Source organism: Asterias rubens, chromosome 9 (assembly GCF_902459465.1).
Source record: "Asterias rubens chromosome 9, eAstRub1.3, whole genome shotgun sequence".
NCBI lineage: Eukaryota > Metazoa > Echinodermata > Asteroidea > Forcipulatida > Asteriidae > Asterias > Asterias rubens.
The window spans coordinates 11,110,544-11,133,715 of NC_047070.1; the positions used below are offsets into that span (position 1 = coordinate 11,110,544).

The 23,172-nt window shown below is 38.7% G+C and overlaps 1 protein-coding gene across 4 annotated transcripts in view; it reads left to right on the plus strand.

Moving 5' to 3' along the window:
* The window catches only part of LOC117294784 (dedicator of cytokinesis protein 1-like), a 70,221-nt gene extending 48,368 nt beyond the window's left edge, over nucleotides 1–21,853 (plus strand). For 3 of the 4 annotated variants that reach the window (XM_033777302.1, XM_033777303.1, XM_033777304.1), the window contains exons 36-49: nucleotides 304–408; nucleotides 1,148–1,289; nucleotides 2,196–2,277; nucleotides 3,190–3,274; nucleotides 4,571–4,657; nucleotides 6,047–6,223; nucleotides 6,796–6,879; nucleotides 7,459–7,590; nucleotides 9,316–9,482; nucleotides 10,272–10,370; nucleotides 15,653–15,812; nucleotides 16,646–16,736; nucleotides 17,626–17,792; nucleotides 18,336–21,853. In XM_033777302.1, the coding sequence (XP_033633193.1) occupies nucleotides 304–408; nucleotides 1,148–1,289; nucleotides 2,196–2,277; nucleotides 3,190–3,274; nucleotides 4,571–4,657; nucleotides 6,047–6,223; nucleotides 6,796–6,879; nucleotides 7,459–7,590; nucleotides 9,316–9,482; nucleotides 10,272–10,370; nucleotides 15,653–15,812; nucleotides 16,646–16,736; nucleotides 17,626–17,792; nucleotides 18,336–18,455 (1,698 nt within the window). In that variant the 3' untranslated portion in view covers nucleotides 18,456–21,853. The remainder of the gene's footprint in view (nucleotides 1–303; nucleotides 409–1,147; nucleotides 1,290–2,195; nucleotides 2,278–3,189; nucleotides 3,275–4,570; nucleotides 4,658–6,046; nucleotides 6,224–6,795; nucleotides 6,880–7,458; nucleotides 7,591–9,315; nucleotides 9,483–10,271; nucleotides 10,371–15,652; nucleotides 15,813–16,645; nucleotides 16,737–17,625; nucleotides 17,793–18,335) is intronic. The other variant, XM_033777305.1, reaches the window with a different exon arrangement.
* Nucleotides 21,854–23,172: the final 1,319 nt, after the last annotated feature.

Here is a 23,172-nt window from a genome sequence, read left to right on the forward strand (position 1 = left end):
ACTTTCTTGCAGTCTGTGGTACCAGTGTCAGCTGTACAATCATAAGAAACCCATGCACCCAATGCAAGCCTGGACGGCATGGGACTTTCTTGCAGTCTGTGGTACCAGTGTCAGCTGTACAATCATAAGAAACCCATGCACCCAATGCTAGCTTAGAAGGTATGGTACTTTGTGGCAGTCTGTGGTAACAGTGCTCAGGAGGGTTTTTAAAATGAATGTACGTTATCGCAGGCAATATGTTCCTTGTCAAGTTATCAAGTATGACAATAATGTCATTGTGTTTTGTTTGGTCTGTTATTTTAGCAAAGAATGGCTCATTTATATGACAAGATAATGAGAATTCCGCGGCCAGCACCGGAGTACTTCAAAGTGATGTACATCGGTCATGGGTTCCCATCATTCCTCAGGGTAAGTACCTTAAAAATCTTCATCCCCCCCCCCACCCCCCCGAACCCCGTCAGCTCAATCATGATGCAATAATTTGATCCGGGATAAAGAATATTATTTTGGTTTTACCATGAAACTCCTATAAAACGGACCAAGATTGGATACCTGAAGTACATGTACCTCAAATTCTTCAATTTGTCTTCAGCCCCCCGTCCCCCTAAGAAACTTTTTCAGCTCATTATTGATGTTATAGTTGGATTGGGGATAAAGATTGTTGGGGTTTTTCTTTTCACCATGAAACTTAATAAAAAATGGACCAAGCATGGATCCCTTGAGTACCTCAAACCTCTCTTTAAAAAATTACAAAAAAAATCTCTTTTAGAAGCAAACTGTAGTCAAATTCATTTTCATACTTTTTGTTATGTGTTATCAATATTTATAACAAGTAGGCTTTCGTATAAAAAGTACACATTTTTTTTTTAGTTTATGACCAAAGTATAACTTACATACATGTAGATACAACCTTGATGCAGTTTTGCAAAAATTTGATGCAGCAAGGCTGTAGCTCACAGTACACCTTGTTTGACTGACGTGACGAAATGAACCCAAACAAACAAACAAACAAACACACAAACAAACAAACACCCCAATATACAAACAAACAGACACACAAAGTAACGTCCCAACAAACAGACACACAAACCCTAGAAGACTCAGGACTTTGATTGGCATTACATTAGTTCATCCATTTGTTTTTCAGAACAAAGTGTTCATCTACAGAGGCAAGGAGTATGAGAGACTCGCTGACTTTGTAGCCCAGTTGCAGCAGCAGTTCCCCAATGCTTCCATGATGAATAAGACCACACCACCAGACAATGAGCAGCTGATGTCCAAACAGCAGAGTATCCTTGTCAATTTTGCACACCTCATAATTGTGGGGTTAAATTTGATTCAATTTCAATTTCGCTTCTGAACCATTTCTTATGACAGAAGCTTCTGACAATACTCTGCAAAACATTCCTAGAAGTCCAAAAACTCTTCTTTTTTTTTGGCTTACATTAATTCTCAATGAAACCCTAGCTGAATGCAATATGAGTTTCTGGTAATCACTGGAGTCAGTCGGTATTACAAAAAATATGGGGGATAAACACTTCAAACAGATATTATTTTTGCATGTGGATAAAGCATGTTCTTTTGGGTTTTACCCTTACACTGATGTGTGTTAACTGGGTTTTACCCTTACACTGATGTGTGTTAACTGGGTTTTACCCTTACACTGATGTGTGTTAACTGGGTTTTACCCTTACACTGATGTGTGTTAACTGGGTTTTACCCTTACACTGATGTGTGTTAACTGGGTTTTACCCTTACACTGATGTGTGTTAACTGGGTTTTACCCTTACACTGATGTGTGTTAACTGGGTTTTACCCTTACACTGATGTGTGTTAACTGGGTTTTACCCTTACACTGATGTGTGTTAACTGGGTTTTACCCTTACACTGATGTGTGTTAACTGGGTTTTACCCTTACACTGATGTGTGTTAACGGGGTTTTACCCTTACACTGATGTGTGTTAACTGAGTATACTGAGTACTTTCCTCAATTCTTTGTAAAACAAACACAGGCATGTTACTCGGGTGGGATTCGAACCCACGACCCTTGCAATTCTAGAGCAGTGTCATACTAGACCACGGAGATTGCCCCGTAGCTAGAGGTAGTTAGAATCTTACAGTAAACACATGTTAAACAGCAAACACAATTGACACATTGGAGGTTTGGGCTTGTTTTCTTTAACCATTTAATTCAGTTCTTCAAGTTGTTCCAGTCCAGCCACTGCGGGAAGACAAGAAGGAATTTAACGGGAAAACAATATGTGATCAGATTTTAAGGTAAGAGCTCCACAGACAAATGTATACAGGCAAATATTCTATGATTTTGTTCAGGTTCTATGGCCTGTTTTTTTTTAAAAGAATTTCCTAGATAGATTTGATAGACGATACTTTTTAAAATAAAAAAACATACAACAGAAAAATGCCATGCACAATGCACAAAATACATGTACAGGTAACATGTTCTTTTTGCTTAAAGTCCGATTCGAAAGGATAACGCACTTATTATTATTTTGTTTTGATGGTCTGTTTTTTTCTGAGTTGCCTGGCTTGACTGGATGGTGGTTAATATTCAAGTACACCTCCTGTGGAGGGTGTGGTTTGTCTTGTTATTCAATATTACCTGGAACCGAAAGGTCAGCCCTTTTGAAAGTGATTTTCTGTCGCTATTGGCTTTCCCTGCCAGGGTTCTTGTCTCTAGTGTTTTGTGTTCCACCCCCACTGGAGGTGTTTCCTATGCAGTTTTTGTATCTGCCTGCGGCCAGGCCAGGTTTCTCAGTACTTTTTAGTGTTTTTACAAACTTGTATTTCTCTTAAAACTATTGTATTGCTTGTTCTTGTAAATCTTTGATGTGCAATTTCTTTAATGTGTTTTTGCGTGTTTGCTGGCAAATAAAATGAAATTAAATGAAATGAAATGAATTGAAATGAAATGAACTGGTTTTAAAAGTGTCTTGCTCAAGGGTACACATGTCATGACCAAGCAACAATTGGACCACACTCTGACACTACATGTAGGTCATTATGAGTCGATGTGTCTGGCTGTTAACGGCACCCTGACATGCCTGCGGCTTCAAACACAGTGCAGCGGCCCTCGAAATTCACCTTCTCAGCTGCTGGTACGGATGATTAGCCTCCCTAAGTACTAATATTATTATAATTATTTTTTTATTTTTTATTTTTTTATTTCAGCTACTATGCAGTGAATGAGGTGATGAAGTTCTCATATTCCAGAGCCTTCCACAGAGAGACGAAAGACAAAGACAACGAATTCAAGGCAAGAATTGAACATAAAAACATCACCACCCATTTCTTGTGCAAAGTCATTTCACTTTTGAAGTACAGGGGTGTTATTTGGGGGGGGGGGGAAATGTGTGAGTTATTCATTTGATTTGCATTATTTTCCAGTGTATAGTTACTACAGTTTTATTTATTTCCAATGTCTTGATATTTGATTTGCAATTGAAAAATGTCTGACTTTTTTTAATTGTTTGAATATTGTTCCAGTGTATTAACATGTACTGCAGTTTGGTTTGTTGCAATGTCTTAATATTTGATTTGCATTTCTCTCTCGTTTGTCTTCGGGTTCGGATTAGTTTCAAGTCTCAAACCTCCAAATATTGGTCTCATTCTTGGACCACTAAGTCTCAGTAACAAAATTGCTGGTTTTATTGCAATTTTTTATTGATGTGATAATTGTGTATTTTTTGTGATCTGTTTTTTGAAGCTGTGTTTTTTTATATTGCTTCATATTTGCATTGAATTATTTGTGTTGTTTGAATTTTGTGTGATGTGTACATGTAAATCTTTTCTCTTGATGTATGTATTATCTTTTCGGTATCTTTGTATTATTGGTGCTCTTGTCCTGGTTTTACTTTAAAAGCGGACAACTGTACCATAGTGCTTAAGTCTGTTTATTAATATCATAATCGCACAAATATTGGATGCATTGTGCATTGTTGCAGGATAATGATCAAAAAGTGGAATCTGGACCAGAAAAGCCAGATTTCACCAAGTGTTTATAAATATTTTGTGACAATTCACGAACAAAATGCATTCAATATTTGTTTTGTATAATGTAGCTCACACATAGACTCTTGTCATTTGACACTGTTTCACAACAAACACAAAAAGAGGCAGACAGTTTTCCACCCCACACTCTGAACCACACAATCGGGACACCAACCTTGTATCTTGTGACACAACCTGTCCTCATTTGGACAAAAACGATGTGAAGTGTCCAATAATTAATTCTATTGGACATGTCTATCCAATATTTATTTTTGGAGCATGGCAGCAATAAATGCATTGCAGAATAATAAATGACGCCTGGGCCCAATTTTATAGAGCTGCTTTAGCACAAAAAGTAGCTAAGCACAAGAAAATTACCAGAATACCAGAATATGGTTACCAGCCAAAATGCCTTGTCACATATATGTATACAATTTGTGGGCGGTATCCTGCTCATTTCTGCTTAGCTGGGCCCAGAAGTGTTTTACACCAATCAAAATGACAAGGATCTGTGTGCGGTATGAAATACTCATTGATTGTTTGGTTGGATGGTTTGTTGCAGACTATGTGCATAGAGAGGACGTATTTCACCACAGCTTACAAACTACCAGGGATTCTCAGATGGTTTGAAGTTGCTAAAACGTCCTCGGTAAGTTACCTTACCTCTTCCTCATTTTGTTTTGCCCCTGAATTATTCAAATACACCTGTCCCATAACTAAAGTTTTAAAGTTGGACAGTATAGAAGTATAACCGGGTTTGACGGCCCATTTTTAGCTCTTGAGGTATTAAAAGGCAGGATAGTCTGGTCCCTTGTCTTTATTCGTAAGGATAATGACAAGCACTGGTCTTACAGGCCCAATGTCAGTGGACACCGGTGAATAAACTTGCAGTAGGGAAGCTTAAATTTCTGTGTTATGATTGATCTGCTCCAAATCGACGTAGTTTGTCAGCTACATAAACCAGGTGTTAACTGTACTTTCGATCATGCGTATAATGTGTGTATGCAATCAAGTGTAAAGTATGTACACTGTGAATGGATAAATATAATCGAAGTCTAATAATATAAGACTTCAATATTATTTATCCATTCAAAGTGTACATGTATACTATTATAAGTTATCACACAAGCGCGAGTGGAATACGAAAAAATATAGCGCGTCTGCGTCCCATATCCAACAGGGCCGAAGGCGTGACAAAATGACATTTCACAGTACGCACTATGTAAAAAAAACAGAGGAAGTAGGATATAAAACAGAGCTCGTAGCATATATGTTTTTATCCCCCTAGTAGTTCGAGCTTCTGATTGGTGGATTAGCGCGTACTGGAAGATAAATATTATAGCGCATGTATCTACCAACTAGGTACTCAAGGTGCTTATACATACATTTATACACAAGGAGAGGTTTTTGAAAGTTATGAATTCTGAGACTCAGTTACATGTATGTAGCACCTTATAAGGGTTTACAAGATGCTACGGCGCATTTAGCAGCCACAGCCAGGAACATTGGGGCGACCCCTTCTTTTTTCGATAAGTGCACTGGGTTCTTTTAAATGCGTTACACAACACATGGGACAAATGGCTTTTTGACCCATTCGAAGGACAAGGCAATGGTTAAGTGTCTTGCTTAAGGACACAAGTGTCACGGCTAGGGATTCAAACTCACACTCTGCTGATCAGAAACACCAGAGTTTGAATTCGGTGCTTGTAATCGCTTGGCCAGGACACTTCCATGCATGCAAGGGTATACATGCATCTGGCAGGAATGTCTTGCTTAGTAGAAACAGTTTACCAGCTAAAAGTCTTGTGAATGTTGTCCTGCTCATTTTGGGTTAGCAGAGTATTTTGAAAAAAATATTGCTATGTGAATGTTGTCCTCATTTTTGCTTAGCAGAGTATTTTGAACAAAATATTGCCTCCCTAAAAAAAATATTCTAAAAAAATGACCTAAAACAAAACAATATAAATAGTCTCAAATTCTATTGTATCGTTAGAAATAATAATCGTTAGGTTTATTGACATTAATTTTTTTCCTTAAGGTGGAGTTGTCACCGATCAGCAACGCCATCGAGAACATGGAGGATGTGAACAGCAAACTGAAACAGATGGTTGGTCAGTACCAGGCAGACTCCAGTCTACCCTTAAACCCGCTCAGTCTGCAGCTCAATGGTGTCATCGACTCAGCAGTCATGGGAGGTCCTGCAAAATATGAGCAGGTACTTAAAGGGACTCATTGCCTTGGATTGGGCTTATTGGTCAGATGAAAAGTATTTTGTTACTATTATGTCATAATAGGCATCTTGTTAGAAAGATGTTTTAAAAGTAGAATAGAATGATCCACACAAATACATGTATGCCTCGAATTCGCATGGCTTTCCTCTTTCTTCCCAAACTAACACCGTTTGCCATGTTGTGGAGTAAAAAATGCGCTGGTCACAGAAAACTTTTTTTTTTTTTTTTTTTTTGCAAATTTGTGCGATGCAAATTGTGTACAAATGTGTTTTAGTTCATGGTGGAAGATTGAGATTTCAGGCTGTTTTTTGTGTAGTAAGCGACGACAACTGGTTTTTTTTAAAGCTGTATTTCTTGATTGATTTCTGTGTCGGGTATTTTGATTCATGTTATGATTCCAACTGAGAATTTGAAGAAAGTTTTGTTTTTGGTATACCTACATAATACTCTTTATCCCTGATGCAAATTCAACAAACATTATTGTCTGCTTAAGCCAGTCTGTGAAACTGGACCATGTAAATGAAGTTTTAAATCCTGTGTCCATTCGATTCCATAGGCCTTCTGTACTGATGCTTACGCCAGTAAACACCCAGAGAACGCCATCCATATTGCCAGACTCAAGGAGCTTTTTGCTGAACAGGTAAGAAGTCCACGAATAAATATTGTTTCAGAATATCGTTGTGTGCCCAGATAATAACAATATTTAGTTCTTATATAGCTTATTTTACAATAATATACTAGAGAGCTTTACATTAGTGCCCTTACGCAACTTGCAGTATTCAGGAAAACATCTCTGGGTGGACAGAATCTCCTGCCACAGTGTTTGGTGTCCAAGTATTACACCTCTTTCTTATTGTCATCAACCTTTCCCCCACTTTTTGATCAAGTATTTGTTTGCTTACAGTCTTTTGTTTAATTGAACTTTTTTTTCTTTTACAGATATGATGCAGACAAATCTGTATGTGCACTGTGTAATTGTTACTGGTTATTTTTCCAATTTATACATGTAATTACTGTTTAATTGTTGTATTCTTTGATTTTGACATGTTTGATGTTTTTATCTTGTAAATAGTCAAGCAACTTGACCTTTGGTCAAAATGTAATAATGTTAACAAAATATACCAATAGACCAATATACACCACTGGCACAAGCAGCATCATTAAATTGAGTGTTTTTCTTTGATTCGTAAATCGCAAAAATGTTGTATTCTTCTTTTAGATTCCTCTGGTGGAAGTGGGTCTGATGATCCACCGCAACAAGATGAAAGAAGACCTTGGACCTTTCCAGAAGAAGATGGAAGACATGTTTGTAAAGAGGAAGGAGCAGGTTGAAGAACGCTATGGGAAGAAGGTAAGGACTATCGACCAAAGGTTAAAGAGCGCCGAAGGCACAAGATGTGGAAATCTGGCTGAAATGTGAAATCCCTCTGTTGCCTTTTGATACAATGACCATTCCTATCAATTGGAAACAAAACATCCACTTGCTAAAATATCACAATGTGTATTTCACGTTCCAACAATAGACAAAACTACAGTTCTGCATCTTCACCTTTCGGCGCTCTATAATCTTTGCTATCGACCCAAGGCGATCACTTACACTGGGCAACCCACACAATAACTTTGAGCCCTCTAGTCACAGTTCTCCGTTCAGAAGGCGTGTTGTGTCCTAGTGGTGTTCACCGGACCCTAGCTATAGTGTTGTCAGCAGCAGAGTGTGGGTTCAATTCCCAGTTGTGACTCTTGTGCTCTTGAGCAAGACACTTGACCATAACTGCTTTGTAAAGAGTTGGAAAGGTAGTTCATTCTGCTCAGCCAACCAGGCTGCCATGGTGGAATGATACCCATGCCTACATCCTTAGGGACTGTGAAGGGGATAACCCTGTTTCAGCCCTAGGAGTAGGTGGCTCCTAGTGGATGATACCTATGCCTACATCCTTATGGACTGTGAAGGGGATAACCCTGTTTCAGCCCTAGGAGTAGGTGGCTTCTGGTGGATGACAGCCATGCCTACATCCTTAGGGACTGTGAAGGGGGTAACCCTGTTTCAGCCCTAGGAGTAGGTGGCTCCTAGTGGATGATACCCATGCCTACATCCTTATGGACTGTGAAGGGGATAACCCTGATTCAGCCCCAGGTGTAGCTGGCACAGTGTTCTGTTTGTAATTCTTTAAGTTTTTTAACCGGAAGTGCACTGTAAACAAACTATAACAAACTTCTATGTATACCAATCACTTAACAATGCACTGCCGGCTTCAAAACATCATCACTTACCAACAGGATGCGACACTGGCTCTCAAAATGGCACAGCCAGTGTTGATGGTGGCGATGATGCCTGGTGAAATTGGGTCATCATATACCACCCTGTTCAAGCAGCTCTCCCCTGCAAAAATGTCCATACCCACATGGCATTGAATAAATGTATTTGCTTTGATTCGAGCATGTATTTGCTTTGATCATGACTCTTTTGTGCTCTCTGAAAATGATTGTTTCAACTGTTAGGATCATTTGTCAAGGGTATATGCGCCTGCTTTCTTCTTTCCCTAAATATTCTTTCCTTTAAGGCCTGACTATTGTATTTTGTAACTGTCTCTCGGCTACAATTATTATTTTTTTATTATGTTTATTATGTTTTTTTATTTTTTTGTTTATAGTACTTTTGTTTATAGGCTTGTGATATTTTACACATAGTTTTTATTTACTTGCTTCATGTAACTTGTATTATTATTACTATTTTTAGATTACATGTACAGTAGCTTAAAGTGAATGATTCTTTGACCCAAGACGTGATCATTCTGCCAGAAGCCTTCAAAAGAAAAGAATATATTTTTCTTGTTGTGATTATTTGGCTAGATGCACCACTACAATTTTCTACTTTCATATTTCCATAATTCTGAATACTTGTTGATGCCATTGTTTTAATGTGTTACATATGTTTGGTAAGATGATTGCTTTTATAAGTAACTTACTTACACATGTAGGTTACTTGCATGACAATTTTTAAATAATTTGCGTATTCTCTCTCATTGATATAACCACGTTAAATGTTCTATATCAAACATCTTCATTTTTCTTTTAGCTTGTCGAGGGTTTTGCCTTTACACCGAATGACCGCATGATTCAGTCCTACGCCCGCCGATTCTCCAGAGGGCGCTCTGACCGGCCGCTGTCGTCTGTTTCAAATTCTTCCACGTCGTCGGACACTCATGGATCCAGAAGCAGTATCGTCTCCAATCCTGACAATTTGTGAGTGCTGGTTTTTTCAATTCTTATTTTGACTATAGTTTAAAAAGCTCCTTGGAGAGTACTTTATGTTGTCATGATCTCAGCCTTGAGACTAGGGGCCTTTTCTGATTTTGGCTTGGACTCCATTTTTCAACTTTACAGTAGTGCTTAGTGCTTCAACCGCAAATGGAGCCTGAAGTAGCTGGAGCCTCAGCTGAGGTTTGGGAAAAGTCTGTTGGTAATCTGTTGCTGCTGAGTTGAAGCAGCTTTACATGTAGTTTCTGTGTGTGTGTGTGATGGGGAGGGGGTCTAGAGTGTTAGCCAAATCAGGTTTGGTTATCAAAAGACAGGTAAAAATTAAAAACAAAAAATGCAAAGGTGCAGGAAGGGTATCCAATGCAGTTCTACATGTAGGTGGGATTTGGAAACTTTGTTACGAAAACAATCAAGTGAGGGTTGCCAAGGCACCATGTACAAAACTCTCTCTATGAGCTGTTTTGGTTTATAGAGTTTCAAACTACCGGTTCTTCTTAGAACCATCTCAACTCATATATAGAGAGATAATGTTCATGGTCTAGCCACAAAACTAACTCAATGCAGTCTGTTTTTGATCTGTATAATGTTTTAAAATGTTCGTTGGTTCGTTACTTGTATTTACAGGGTGAATTTTGACAAACTTTTCTCCCGAAACAGAAAAGGAAGCTTAACATTGTCTATTTCTAAGATCAATTTGATTGGAAGCTTTCATTGTTGTTTATTAAGGAGCCTTCATTGAAGTTGAGAATTATTTTTTCGTCCCACAACAATTAGGAGCTACTTGCAATTAATGAGCTCTACAGTCACACAGCACTTGAGTCTTAACCTAGCCACACCGAGGCGTATGAGCGATTCGTCAGTCTTTATCAAGGGGTAATATACTGAATATTGACTCTGAGAATGCCTTGCTATTGGCCCTCATACCTTTTGCATAGCATTGTACCACTGGAGGCAAAAAGCATGTTGGATATTATTTTGGTCCCTTCCTCCAAAACGGGTTGTGGAATGCCATCATGAATCTAGTTGCATACACCCACATCATCTGCTATTTGCCCTCATACATGTTGCATAGATACATTGTGGGAAATATAAGCATGTTGTATGTTATATTGCCCCCTTCCCCCCTCAAAAGGATTGTGGACTGTCATCATGAATCCAGCTGCGTACACCCACATCACCTGCTATTGGCCCTCATACCTGTTGCATACATTGTAGAAACATGTACATGGGGGCAATATAAGCATGTTGGATGTTATATTGCCCCCTTCCCCCCTCAAAAGGATTGTGGACTGTCATCATGAATCCAGCTGCGTACACCCACATCACCTGCTATTAGCCCTCATACCTGTTGCATACATTGTAGAAACATGTACATGGGGGCAATATAAGCATGTTGGACGTTATATTGCCCCCTTTCCCCAAAAGGGTTGTGGAATGTCATAAATCACGATGCATACACCCACACCACCTGTTGAACTTGAGATACTGGCATGGGTAACAATATAGACACTGACCCCTTCTATTTAGGTAGTTCGAACTCCAGCATACTTGCAGTTGCACCCTTTTTAGCACTTATTGGAAGGATTATTGGCCTGCCAATTGGGCCATTTCATATCTGCACTATTTTTAGAGCTTATAGATATGAGCAAACAGTATTAGCAAAACCCACAAACTGGAGAGGATTATGATATGATGGAACTTCTGCGTCCCATATGAGGTCCAATATGGTCCCATATGAGGTCAAATATGGTCCCATATAAAGTCCAATATGGTTTTATATGAGGTCCAATATGGTGTAAAATAAGGTTCAATATTGTCCCATTAGAGGTCCAATATGGCCCATGCCATTGGCAAAACAATTTAATACAAATTTATACCAATAATTGTACGGAATTCAAAACTTCAAAGACATGGATGTGCATGGCAAAATGAATGAATAGTGGCCCAGAAGGGCATTATAAATTAAAATTGGCCGTGAAGCGCAATACTAATGAAAATTAACCCTGAAGGGCAATATAAATGAATGTTGGCTCTAAAATGGGATCTTCCATTCATGTGAAGCTTTAAACTTGCACCATCTCCATTATTTTAATACGTCATGGCTGGGGCATTATTCAAAGCTATTGGCAATGGAAAGCAGTCAGTAACAATTCATAATCAAGCATGACGTTGTATGCATATGTATTCAATTGACACTGAAATTTGGTAATATCAGGTTACCACAGTGTAAATTTTCCATACACTTCTGCAACAGAAATGCTTGCATACCATCATGCATGGTGTGTGTGACCCACCCCCATGGCTCCTCTTTGTTGGCAATTCTATTGATACTCAAGCAACATTGATCACATCAATCACAAACATTTTGATTCTCAATGATTTATGATGATGAAGATATTTGTCACTACCAGTTATTGTGTTGGTGCCAAAATGTTGATCTCCTAAAATAGCACTTAAATTATACTGGTGTTGGAAATTGTTCAAATTTAGTACAAACAAGTACAAGCTGAGATAAATATTTTTGTGCACGAATCATTATCGTGCGAGAAAAAAACTTTATTGCAAAATCGAGATCAATGTGAGAAAATCATCAAAATAAGCCATTGGCGAGTTAGATTTTAATGTCTGGTACAATGACTTGCTTAGTCAAAAGTTAATGCTTAAGTTTGAATTCCTCAGACTATTGAGACAGTTGCTATGTCAAATTGTTTGGGGCAAGCTTTTTTATACATAAGCAACCTCCAGATGAGCAAACCCAGGTACCATTGTGCCATTCACAGTACATTTGTCAAAATTGTGTATGGGGGTTCATCGTTTCTTATGTACTACACTAAAGGTTGCCCCTAATCATGTGACTGTCTTGATAGTCTGAGGAATTCAAGTTTAAGTGATAACTTGTGATCAAGCACGTCATTGTACCAGACAATATTCAAATCTAATGTAACACACAATGGATTAGTCTCTAAATCATTCAGAAAAACCAGATTTGCGATTCCTGCTGGGGTCATTGTTGTGTGAGTACATTATCAATCGAACATGGATGCGATAGACTTGTAAAAGAAGTTATAAAAAGCTATGCTCGTGTTGCTGCACCTTTCGGTATCGTGTATTGTCAATCACTGTTAGATGCAATGTGAGGAAGGTAGATGTGTTTTAGGAATGTTAGTTTCTACATTGAACTGTAGATTATGCAGTGGTAGAGAGTCAACGTCTAAATGATTCCTAAGTTAAAGGCACTAGACACTGTCAAAGACCAGTTCTCTCACTTGGTGTATCCCAACATATGCATAAAATAACAAACCTGTGAAAATTTAGACTCAATTGGTCATCGAAGTTGCAAGAGAATTATGAAAGAAAAAACACCCTTGCTGCACAAAATTTTGCTGCACAAATTTGTGTACTTTCAGATGCCAAATTAGTCTTTTAATATTTGAGAGAGAAATTACCTCTTAATGTAAGAGGGATCTGTTTCGCACTAATGTGTTTTACTATCAACAGCTCTCCATTGCTCATTACCAAGTAAGTTTTTATGCTAGCAATTATTTTGAGAAATAACCAATAGTATCCAGTGCCTTTAACATCTTAACCCCTTCATCCTTTTTGTTTGAGCCAGGCCTGGAGTTTAACTCGACTAGGCTCAGATCCAGTATTGTTGACATCATCTCACAACTAAACAAACGTGGCTGTCAATTTTGTTTTTTCTTCTTCCACAAACAGTTACTCATTTTTAACTCTAAGATACATTGTACCATAGCGACCACAACAACCTCTGATGCTTGATACATGTGGCATGTTGTACCCAACCCCCTCTCATGTGTATTTTGGGAGTTCAGAGGGTGTGTGTGGGGGGGGGGGGGTATACTTCTGTCTAAGAGGGACAATGCAACGTTATGTACATGTATTAGGGGTTGTTGGAAAGCTTGTGTGATCCATTTGATGAGCACTTAACCCAGTATTACAATGTTTTCTTTGGTAGTACACTTGAAGAGTGAATCACTTGATATATGTGTAACAAAATCAAGGTGCAATATCAATTCTTTTACTTTAATTTATAAAAAAAAAAAACGGGGGGAAGGGGTGGGGGCAAGTTGCCCTCCCACCCTGTCTGAAGCAACTCTCCGTCACCTTCTTGTACCCATGATCTAATTTGGCAAAACACAAATTACTGGATAAGAGATATATATCTGGACCACACAAACATCTGAATCGTGATGCTTTTTTGCACTTGGACCTGCCCACAGTTTCTTATCTGGATAGGATTTAAGTGCACTTCTGGTGAGCAAACGCTGAAGAATGTTCCCTTCGCCCTTCTATGAATGGTGGTAATATTCTTGAACGATAACCGCCAAGCATCAAATTATCGTTTGAGAAACTGTGTGCTTCGGCTTGATCTGCCTGGCAAGTGCCAGGCAGCTCTGCATTAAATTAATCAATATGCTCCAATCCCGGCCATATCTTGTGGGGCCCCTGCACCCCAGTCATTGTTGGTTCTCATTGCACGGTCTGTGCTCCAGCTGGGGTTAACCCTGCGCTGTGGCATGGTGAGGTCCATGACCTCACGGTTGTAAACAAATTGTTGTAACTCATTAATGGTACGGTCAAAAATCACGAAACTTTACAAGTTCCCTAACGGAACCTAGCCGGATAACACTACTACATGTACAAGCAGAATTAGCTTGGGGTGAGTCATCGACCTACAGTCATCTTTAATTTTGAAGCCCCATTGAAAACACACACTGATACTTGATACACCCCAGGTGTACATGTATAATGGCATGATATACACATTGAATGTTTGGTTTGCCTTTTGATGGGTTCTTTTGATTCAGTGAAGAACCTGTGTTAGTCTATTGATACCATGTTAGAAAAGCTTGTGAGCAGCCAAAATAAGTTTTGCACGCAATTTGTCACAGTTTGTCACTGGACAGTCGCAGACCGTACGACCATGCGTTGCCGCATGGAATCTGGCATACTGCAGCGCAGGGTTAACACACACACACACACAAAAACGGGGCGGGGAGGGTGTGCCCAAACATTTTGGCCAGGATTGTACAGTAGTTGTAATCCAGGAGCCAGTTAACGATGTGCCCTCTTCACTATTATTGAAAAATCTAGCATTGTCAATCAAGACTACTGCTAACCTAATGCAAAGCAAAAGTCTCAGTAGTTTTTCTTGACAGATGAGCGACGCAGCAATGCAAGTCTATTAATAAAAATCATCTTAACACATTTTTCTTATAATGTGAGCACAAAATATTTGCCAAGTTGTAAACAGTGTTATGAAAGTGAATTCTGCGGACAGGAAATAAGACCACCATGTTAATATATGAATCTTTGTGACCAGTGACCTTCTAACTTTTGCTTAACGAATTTGTATTTCTTTGCTTAACAGCTCTTAAGATTATTTTGGTTCTTACTTTATGAATATAACAATTTCTACTGTCTCTAGTATTTAGCAGAGTAGACGGTAGAAATTAATTTATGATTTTCCTCTGCAGACTGACTCACAGCGTAACCATGTTGATTTGTTTTGTTTAGCTCAAACACAAACGTTAATTAAAGGCAGTGGACACTATTGGTAATTACTCAAAATATTTATTACCATCAAACCATTCTTGATTACAAGTAATGGGGAGAGGTTAATAGTATTAAACATTGTGAGAAACAGCTCCCTCTGAAGTGATGTAGTTTTTGACAAAAAAGTAATTTTCCACCAATTTGATTTCGTAACCTCAGACCTATAAATTGAGGTCTCGAAATCAAGCATCTGAAAGCACACAACTTCGTGTGACCATGGTGCAACAAGGGTGTTTTGTCTTTCATTAATATTTTGCAACTTCCAAGACCGATTGAGCTCAAATTTTCACAGGTTTGTTATTTTATGCAACTGTTGAGATACACCGAGTGAGAAGACTGGTCTTTGAAAATTATTAAAGGTGTCCAGTGCCTTTAACAAATTTGGGTTTAGAAATAATAACTTTATGAAGAACATGTTTAAACAATTTCCATGAAATTTTTATTTTTATTTTTTTTCATTTCCACTAGGCTCACAAATCAACATGTACCAATTTAAAATAAACTGATTCACACAGTACAATTCCGATCCAATTTCCTAAATTCATGAGTTACCTAAAGATGCTTTGTTTGTTTTGCAGGCAAGGTACCCCAGGTAGTAAATCCTCGGGGCAGCATAAGGATAAGGTGTCAGGTAGTCCGGCTAAACGTAACAGTAAAGATATGTCGGCTGAAGACTCTGGTTCCAACGCTAGCACGCCGTCAAAGGAGGCGGCAAAACCAATTATACTGGATGAGAAGGTGAGAGGAATATACTCATGAGCAAGCCTGTTTGCTTCATTTGTGAAAGGGCAAGGGCACCAAGGCATTTCTCCTTGGTAAAGGGCAACCTATGAAGAAGTTGTAATTTAATACTGGAGCATTTCAGTTCTACTAACAGTTCTACTAACAATTCAAAACCTTGAGACTGAACCTTCTTCTATTTCCTTCTTAGCAAGGGTTACTATATGTATCAAAATTGCCAGTGGCATGGCCGAGCAGTGTAGTACATTGGACACAAGTTACAAAAGTTGAATCCTCACAGTTTGGGTTAAATTCCTGGTCATGGCACTTGTGTCTTGAACTAAGGTACTTAACCATAATTGCTTCTCTTAACCTAGGTGTATAGATGGGAACCTGAGAGTAGAGAGTTGAGACAGTATTGTGTTGGATTTACCCCTTGGATTTACCCTGCAGCTTAGAGTTGTACTTTTTCATGTAATGTTTTTAAACTAATTGTTATATAATGATTTTGTGGTTTTTAATGTATGACATGGTTTTTACTGATTGTTTTTTTTTACTCCATGTAATTGACTATTTTGTAACTGATTTTCTGGTTTACTGTATATCTTGTTGTGATTTCTGTTACAACGTTTTGAGATTTTATGTAAAACTCTAGTTTAAAATAATGAATTATAATTATTTTTATTATTGTTATTGCTAGTTGTTAGAAAATATTACTAGTTATTATTAATATTGCCAGTTATTGTAATCATTACAAGTTATTAATAATATTACCAGTTATTATTATTATTAGTAGTAGTAGCTCTTGTTACTAGTTTTGATATCTCCCCTTACTCTGCGTCTTTCGACAGATATCAAGTGCGAGGCCACTTCGTAAGGATATGAAGAAAGCCAACGCATCCCCATTACCAAGACCTCTGAAGGCGATGTCGATGCATGTCCGTAAGTAGTCCTTTCTAACGCAAGTTAATCCGAACTTGCCATCTGGAAACAAAATCCCCAAAAGCCAAATTAGTTGATTATGGCATCTGGGTGTGGACGTCAGATATTCTTCATTGTCTCTTCTCATTTCTAGTATTGTGTTTTAATCGGGCCTCGATCTTTCCTGTTTTCATTTGTTCAATAATTTTATTTCATGTATTTATTATTTTACTATTTTCCCCCATTTCATGGTTGGTGTTTCTGCTTTAATTTGACAATATAGGTGTCTTTGTTCTAAAATAGTTTTAATATGGTGGTTCTTACAACGTATATATAACGTTTGTGTAATGCTTTTACTTGCCAGCTTTTGTTTTGATTTTCACTACAATTTTAGATTTCTCTGTTATGTTTTGTACACGTACAGTATATAAATTGTTGCCCTTTTTACGAGCTAGGTCTGGGAGGGCACACTTTTTTTTTTTATGACAGTTTTTTTTTGCCTTTTCATTTCTGTGGACGGCATCAGCTTGTTTTTTTATAATTTTTGTGTTTTCCGAAGAATTAGAATAAATAAAATTGGATTGACAGACTTTTGGGTTGTCTTTGTTCCGAATTCCCTGCTGTTCCCTCTCCCACCCATTCCCTGTCCTTACCCAATCTACCCTCATCTATTCTTCATTTGTTCCTTGTTGTATCCAAACCTTCCGTCAGTGCTTTAGTTGCTATTCAGCCTTTAGGCCTGCAGATAGTTCTGTAAAACATAATTCTTTTATGCTTATCATTTAAACAAACTTTTGTTTGCAAGTACATGTATTGTTTCTGTTCTTTGTGGAATAGCCAAATAAATCATAAAATGAAATACTAATAAATGGTATTTAACCAGTTTATCTTAACTTTTTTTTCTGGGCAGCCATGACGACCAGCTCCCCTGAAGACGACCCAGATGTACCTCCTAAGCTTCCGCCAAAGGCAGCCTATAGTGACTACTCCAGCCTACCCTTCCAAGACGCTGGACCCAACCCACTCCCTCCAAAGAAACTTAGCCTCCAGTTGGGTGCCTCACCATTCAGGGACAAGGTAAGGCAAGGATTCATAATCAGGGCCAAATTTCATTATGAAGAAAATATTTCTTAAACAGTTTCAGAAATGAGCAGGATACCAGTCACAAATTTTACATATGGTTGTGTGGTGTGTTACACCTTGTGTACTTACTCCGAAAAACAAACCACCTAAAGTTAATTTGTAAAAAGCACAGCAGCTATTGACAGATTGTACCATTCTGAGAAACAATTCTCTTCCACGGAATGTGGTTTTTGAGAATTGGATTTAGAAACATTTTAACCTGAGAAATGTTTCAGCATGAAAAGATAATAATATGTCATTTATTTTGTCAAGAATTAAGTATGCTTTAATACCATACGTAATTGAAAGATTAATCCAGACTCGAAACCAACATTGAACATCATTTTCACAAAAACACAAAACTTGTCAGGTGTTAAGTTTACTGGACCCAAGGCTGGAATCACTGGCCTCTTGCCTGTTGTCCAGTTGTTAAATTTGAGCCCTGTTTTTATATGTTTTCTGAAATAATGGTAAGTTTATTTCTCTGCTTTGTTACAGCCACCACCCCTCCCAGGCAAAGAACCAAGTTCTACAGCCACCCCAATGCCCCAGATGAAGGAGCCCTTACTACTTCCCGGATCGCCGGCTAGAAAACCTACCTTGAACAACACATCATGAGAGCGACTACTTACATATACACACAAAGCATAGGGCTGCCTGGTCTGTAGCAATAATTGGTAACTGAATCTGCTGTTAATTCGATTCTCTCTTTGAACATTTTCCATGAGCGACCTTTTTATCGTCACTGGTTCCAGTCCTGCTTGGAACAGTACGTCCTCCACACTAATTGGTTCAAATCCTGTGTAAACAATTTTGAATTGATCACATATTGTTCGATGTTCGGACCCTCTTCGGTACTCTTTTCTGGTAGAACAAATAGAGTGGCAAAAGAGAGGTTACAGGTTTGAATCTTTATCCATAAGAGGGAAAACATCCTTGAAATGGTTGGGTCAAACTGTGTAAAACATTTTGAAGTGATCATGTATTAGTTGATGTTCCAACCCTCCTCTGTACATTTTACTTGTAGAGCAACTAGAATTGCAATAGGGAGGTTACAGGTTCGAATCCAAATATGAAAATATCCTATGTTGGAGGCTTTTGGTTACATCATGCCTCAAATGCAAGCTCCGTTTTAAATGTTACTGGTTCGAACACCACTCTCAGATACATCTTGAAGAAACAAAACCTTGTGATGCATTTCTTGAATGAAAGCTCTGTAGTTTTCCAGTCAGAACCAGAAATACAGGAACTGAGTTTGAATCCTGTTTTTTCCCACACTTACGTAATCAATGCATTTAACTAATAGAGGTCCCTGATGCTGCAAATGCTGATGAATAATGCCAGAAAATATGCAAATAATAAATGTAACGGTACACCTTGTAAAAATGTGATAATTTTTATTAATATTTTTTTTATATAAAAACAGTACTTTTTGATCATTTCCTGTGGTCAAATGTATCAGGTTTTGCACATTTTGTTTTCTTCTTTTATAATAAAATGAAAACATAATTGAGATGTTTTTTTGTTTTTTTTGTAATTTTATAATAATGCCACTTAAGTTTTGATTACTTATGCCAATTGTTACCGTTTTGTTGATTGTTTCCCCTTGCAAAATTGAATGCAATTATAGCTGGACTATGGATTGATTGTCTTTGAATAATGGGTTATGTTATGGGCTGGATTCCTGTAAAAAGATTGTGTTGACCCCTTAGCTTACTCAGAAAATGTCCTTTGCAATGTCGTATGGTCTGTTAACAGTATCTGGAGTATATCATGTTCAGAGATGAATTTTAAGAGCTTGGGGGTCAGGAATCAGACTGAGATGGCGATTGTCAGTTTATATATATCTCTATATGGTTTTCATGATTTGTGGGAAGTTAAGTGACTACTGCAGTCTGTTCTTATGTGTGACCCTTTGCTCAAAAAGGAGTAAAGATAAGTTTACTAATTACCATGTGAGAAAGAAAAGAGGTGTTAAGAAGCGCAGCATTTAAGTGGCTTGAGCAACAACTCTAAGGGAACAAAACACACATGTACATGAACATGTCATGCATGCACGATACATCAAATATGTAATGAAATGTGATTCACTATGGGGCAGCCACAGCATTGGAGCAAGTAGGCGACACAGGCTGGCAGTATCAGACGGGCTAGCCGTAGTGGATGGGCAGCTGGTTGAATGGATAGGACACTGGCTGTAGCGGATAATCAGCTGGCTATAGCGGATGGGCAGGTGGCTGTAGTGGATGGGCTGCTGGCTGCAGCAGATTGGCGGCTGGCGGTAATGGATAGGCGGCTGGCCCTAGCAGTTGGATAGCTAGCTGTAGCGTTCAAAAGCTGGCAATAGCGGAAAATAGGCTGGCTGTAGCAAATGGGCAGCTGGCTGTAGTGGATGATCAGGCTGGCTGTAGTTGATTGGTGGCTGGCAGTAGTGGACTGGCCGCTGGCTCTAGCAATTGGACAGCTGGCTGTAGCGTTTGGGCGGCTGGCCGTAGCGGATGGGCAGCTGGATATAGTGGATGGGCCGCTGGCCGTAGTGGACGAGAGGCTTGCTGTTATGGATGATCAGCTGGCTGTAGTTGATTAGAATTAGCTGTGGCGGCTGGTGGTTGTGGACGGGTGGCTGGCTCTAGAAGTTGGACAGCTGGCTGTAGCGTTCGTGCGGCTGGCCGTTGCGGACAATCGGTTGGCTGTAGGTGATGTGCAGCTGTAGTGGATGGGCTGCTGTCTGTAGTGGACAAGAGGCTAGCTGTAGCGATGGAGGAGCGGCTGGCCATAAAGGATGATCGGCTGGCTGTTGCGGATGCTTGGTTGGCCATAGCGAATGGCAGCCAGCCTTAGTGGATGGGCTGCTAGCTGTAGGAGATTGGAAGCGGGCCATAGGAGGATAGTGGTGGCCATAGCAGCCAGGCAGCAAGCAGTTTAGGAGAGTTTAAGCAATTCTTGCAAACAAGGCTATCCCAGATTAGACCAACTGAAGAACTCGAGGCCCTGCACCATTTCATAAAGTTGCTTGAGCCAAAAACCATTTCAGAAACTGTTCAACAGCTATAATGTAATCATGGATCTCCTGCTTTCATATGCAATATCTTCTACTTGTGTAATTGTTTAAATGTTTACTATCTCACTTTCTTGGCTATTCTTCTGTGCTGCAGCCAAATCATATCTTCATCTGTGTTTATTACTTTTAAATCAAGTAATATAAAACATACTGCCAGGAGTAATGGTTTCTTTAAGTTGCTGTTAAAATACCCGAGTTTAATTCATGAACAAGTTCACAAAGAACATCTTTAAGTTTCGAAGAAATTCAAGTTGCAATTCCATGTTGTTACTTTCAACTAGATGCAGTCTGGATTGTAGTTGTATTTTTCTTTTTAAATATTTGTTTGTCCGAGTCGTATTTTAAGGCTACCGTGTCTTTTGTATTGTACATAATGATCAGATGAAATATTATACCTTAAGCTTTGTTTATACTCAACGGGATAGCGACCGTGAAGCGCTAAGGGTCTTTTCCAGGCTTCAGCTTGGCGTCCCAGGCTTGGGCTCCGGTTTGGGCTTTGTATCAAGTCAGGTCAAGTTCCTGCAATGACCAATGGTTAACCGGTGGCTGTTTGACACCAGTAGGGCATGCGCACAGAAGTTGTATAGTGTGAACGACCCAATTCATGTCATGTCAACGGGACCGGCTGCTCAATAGTGTACATTATTATTTTCTGATAAACTGGTGCACTTGTCTAATTATAACCAGCCATGTGTCCATGCTCGGTAGGCTGGTTCCAAATAGTCGACGAGCATAGTCCAACTATCGTCAACTAGACAGAGTTTGGGCTATTGTAGTCGAACTATGGTCAACGATAGTTCTTGCAAGAACTTGGTCTCTGTAAAAGTGTACAAATTTGCATGGTGTTGCCAAGATCAAACGAAGCCTTCATGTTTAGTCTGAGCTTAAAGACCCTGGACACTATTGGTAATTGTCAAAGACTAGCCTTCAAAGTTGGTGTATCTCAAAATATGCATAAAATATCAAACCTGTGAAAATTTGAGCTCAATCGGTCGTCGAAGTTGCGAGATAAGAATGAAAGTAAAAACACCCTTGTCACACGAAGTTGTGTGCTTTCAGATGCTTGATTTCGAGACCTCAAATTCTAAATCTGAGGTCTCAAAATCAAATCCGTGGAAAATTACTTCTTTCTCAAAAACTACATCACTTCAGAGGGAGCTGTTTCTCACAATGTTTTATATTATCAACCTCTCCCCATTACTCGTTACCAAGAAAGGTTTTGTGCTTATAATTATTTTGAGTAATTACCAATAGTGTCCACTGCCTTTAAGCTGAGGTTTAGAAGATGCCCCTAGTATGTGGAAAAAACTTGTTTTCGGATATATTCCTGGCAACTTGCGCGGATGTCTTGCTTGCTGCAGAACCCTGTCGCAGTTTGCTTCACGTTAGCTTTTCACGTTTACTATAAACAGGCTTTTTCGATTTGTATCTCTTATTATTTCTTATGTTTGGATTTTGTACAAACTATGTATATCTGGTTTGAGTTATGTAGCGTCCTAGTGAAGTTAGTGGCAATAGATTAGCCTGTGTGTGACACCCATGTACTTAATTTTCTAGAAATAAGTACTCTTTTTAGTGTATACTGTCCAGTGATTGTAATCAATAATAATCGGGGACTTTGTATTATTATACAAGTGTATTTAACACTGTATCTAAGGTTCTTTAACGTCTGCATTTGACTCTAACACTTGTTACACACATGCACACAGTGAGACTAGTTGCAAGTATGTCGCCAGGTTAGGTATTGGTCTTAGTTTTAACGGATAATCTTAATTCTACTCACGTTTTTTTTAGAAACACCTTCCTTTGTTCATGAGACACGCTTGGTACTTGGTAACTAAAGAGCATTGCGGGAAAGCTCCATTAAAGAAAGGGGCTAGAATAAAACATCCTTTTCATCTGACAACTAACACCTGTTATCTCCATGTAGTTGCTTTTCCAAATAATGGACTTGATTGGATGATGCACAAACCAGAAGGGCTGCTGATTGCCCCAGGCTTTACTGCTCCTGATGAAAAGGATGTACAATTTCTGCTTTTTGTGGCAAAGCTCAGAAACCTTTAATGGAGATTTCCTGTAATGCTAACAGTAATTATTAACTAATGCAAATTTGTTTATTAAGGTAGCCACAGCGAGCGAGTGTCAAATGACGCATACAACGGTGGTAATTGTTGGAGACTAGTATGCACACTGTGTGTGATCTAACATACACTTAAAATAACAAACCTGTGAAAGCTCAACCAGTTATTTGAGTCTCAAGAATTAAATATTGAA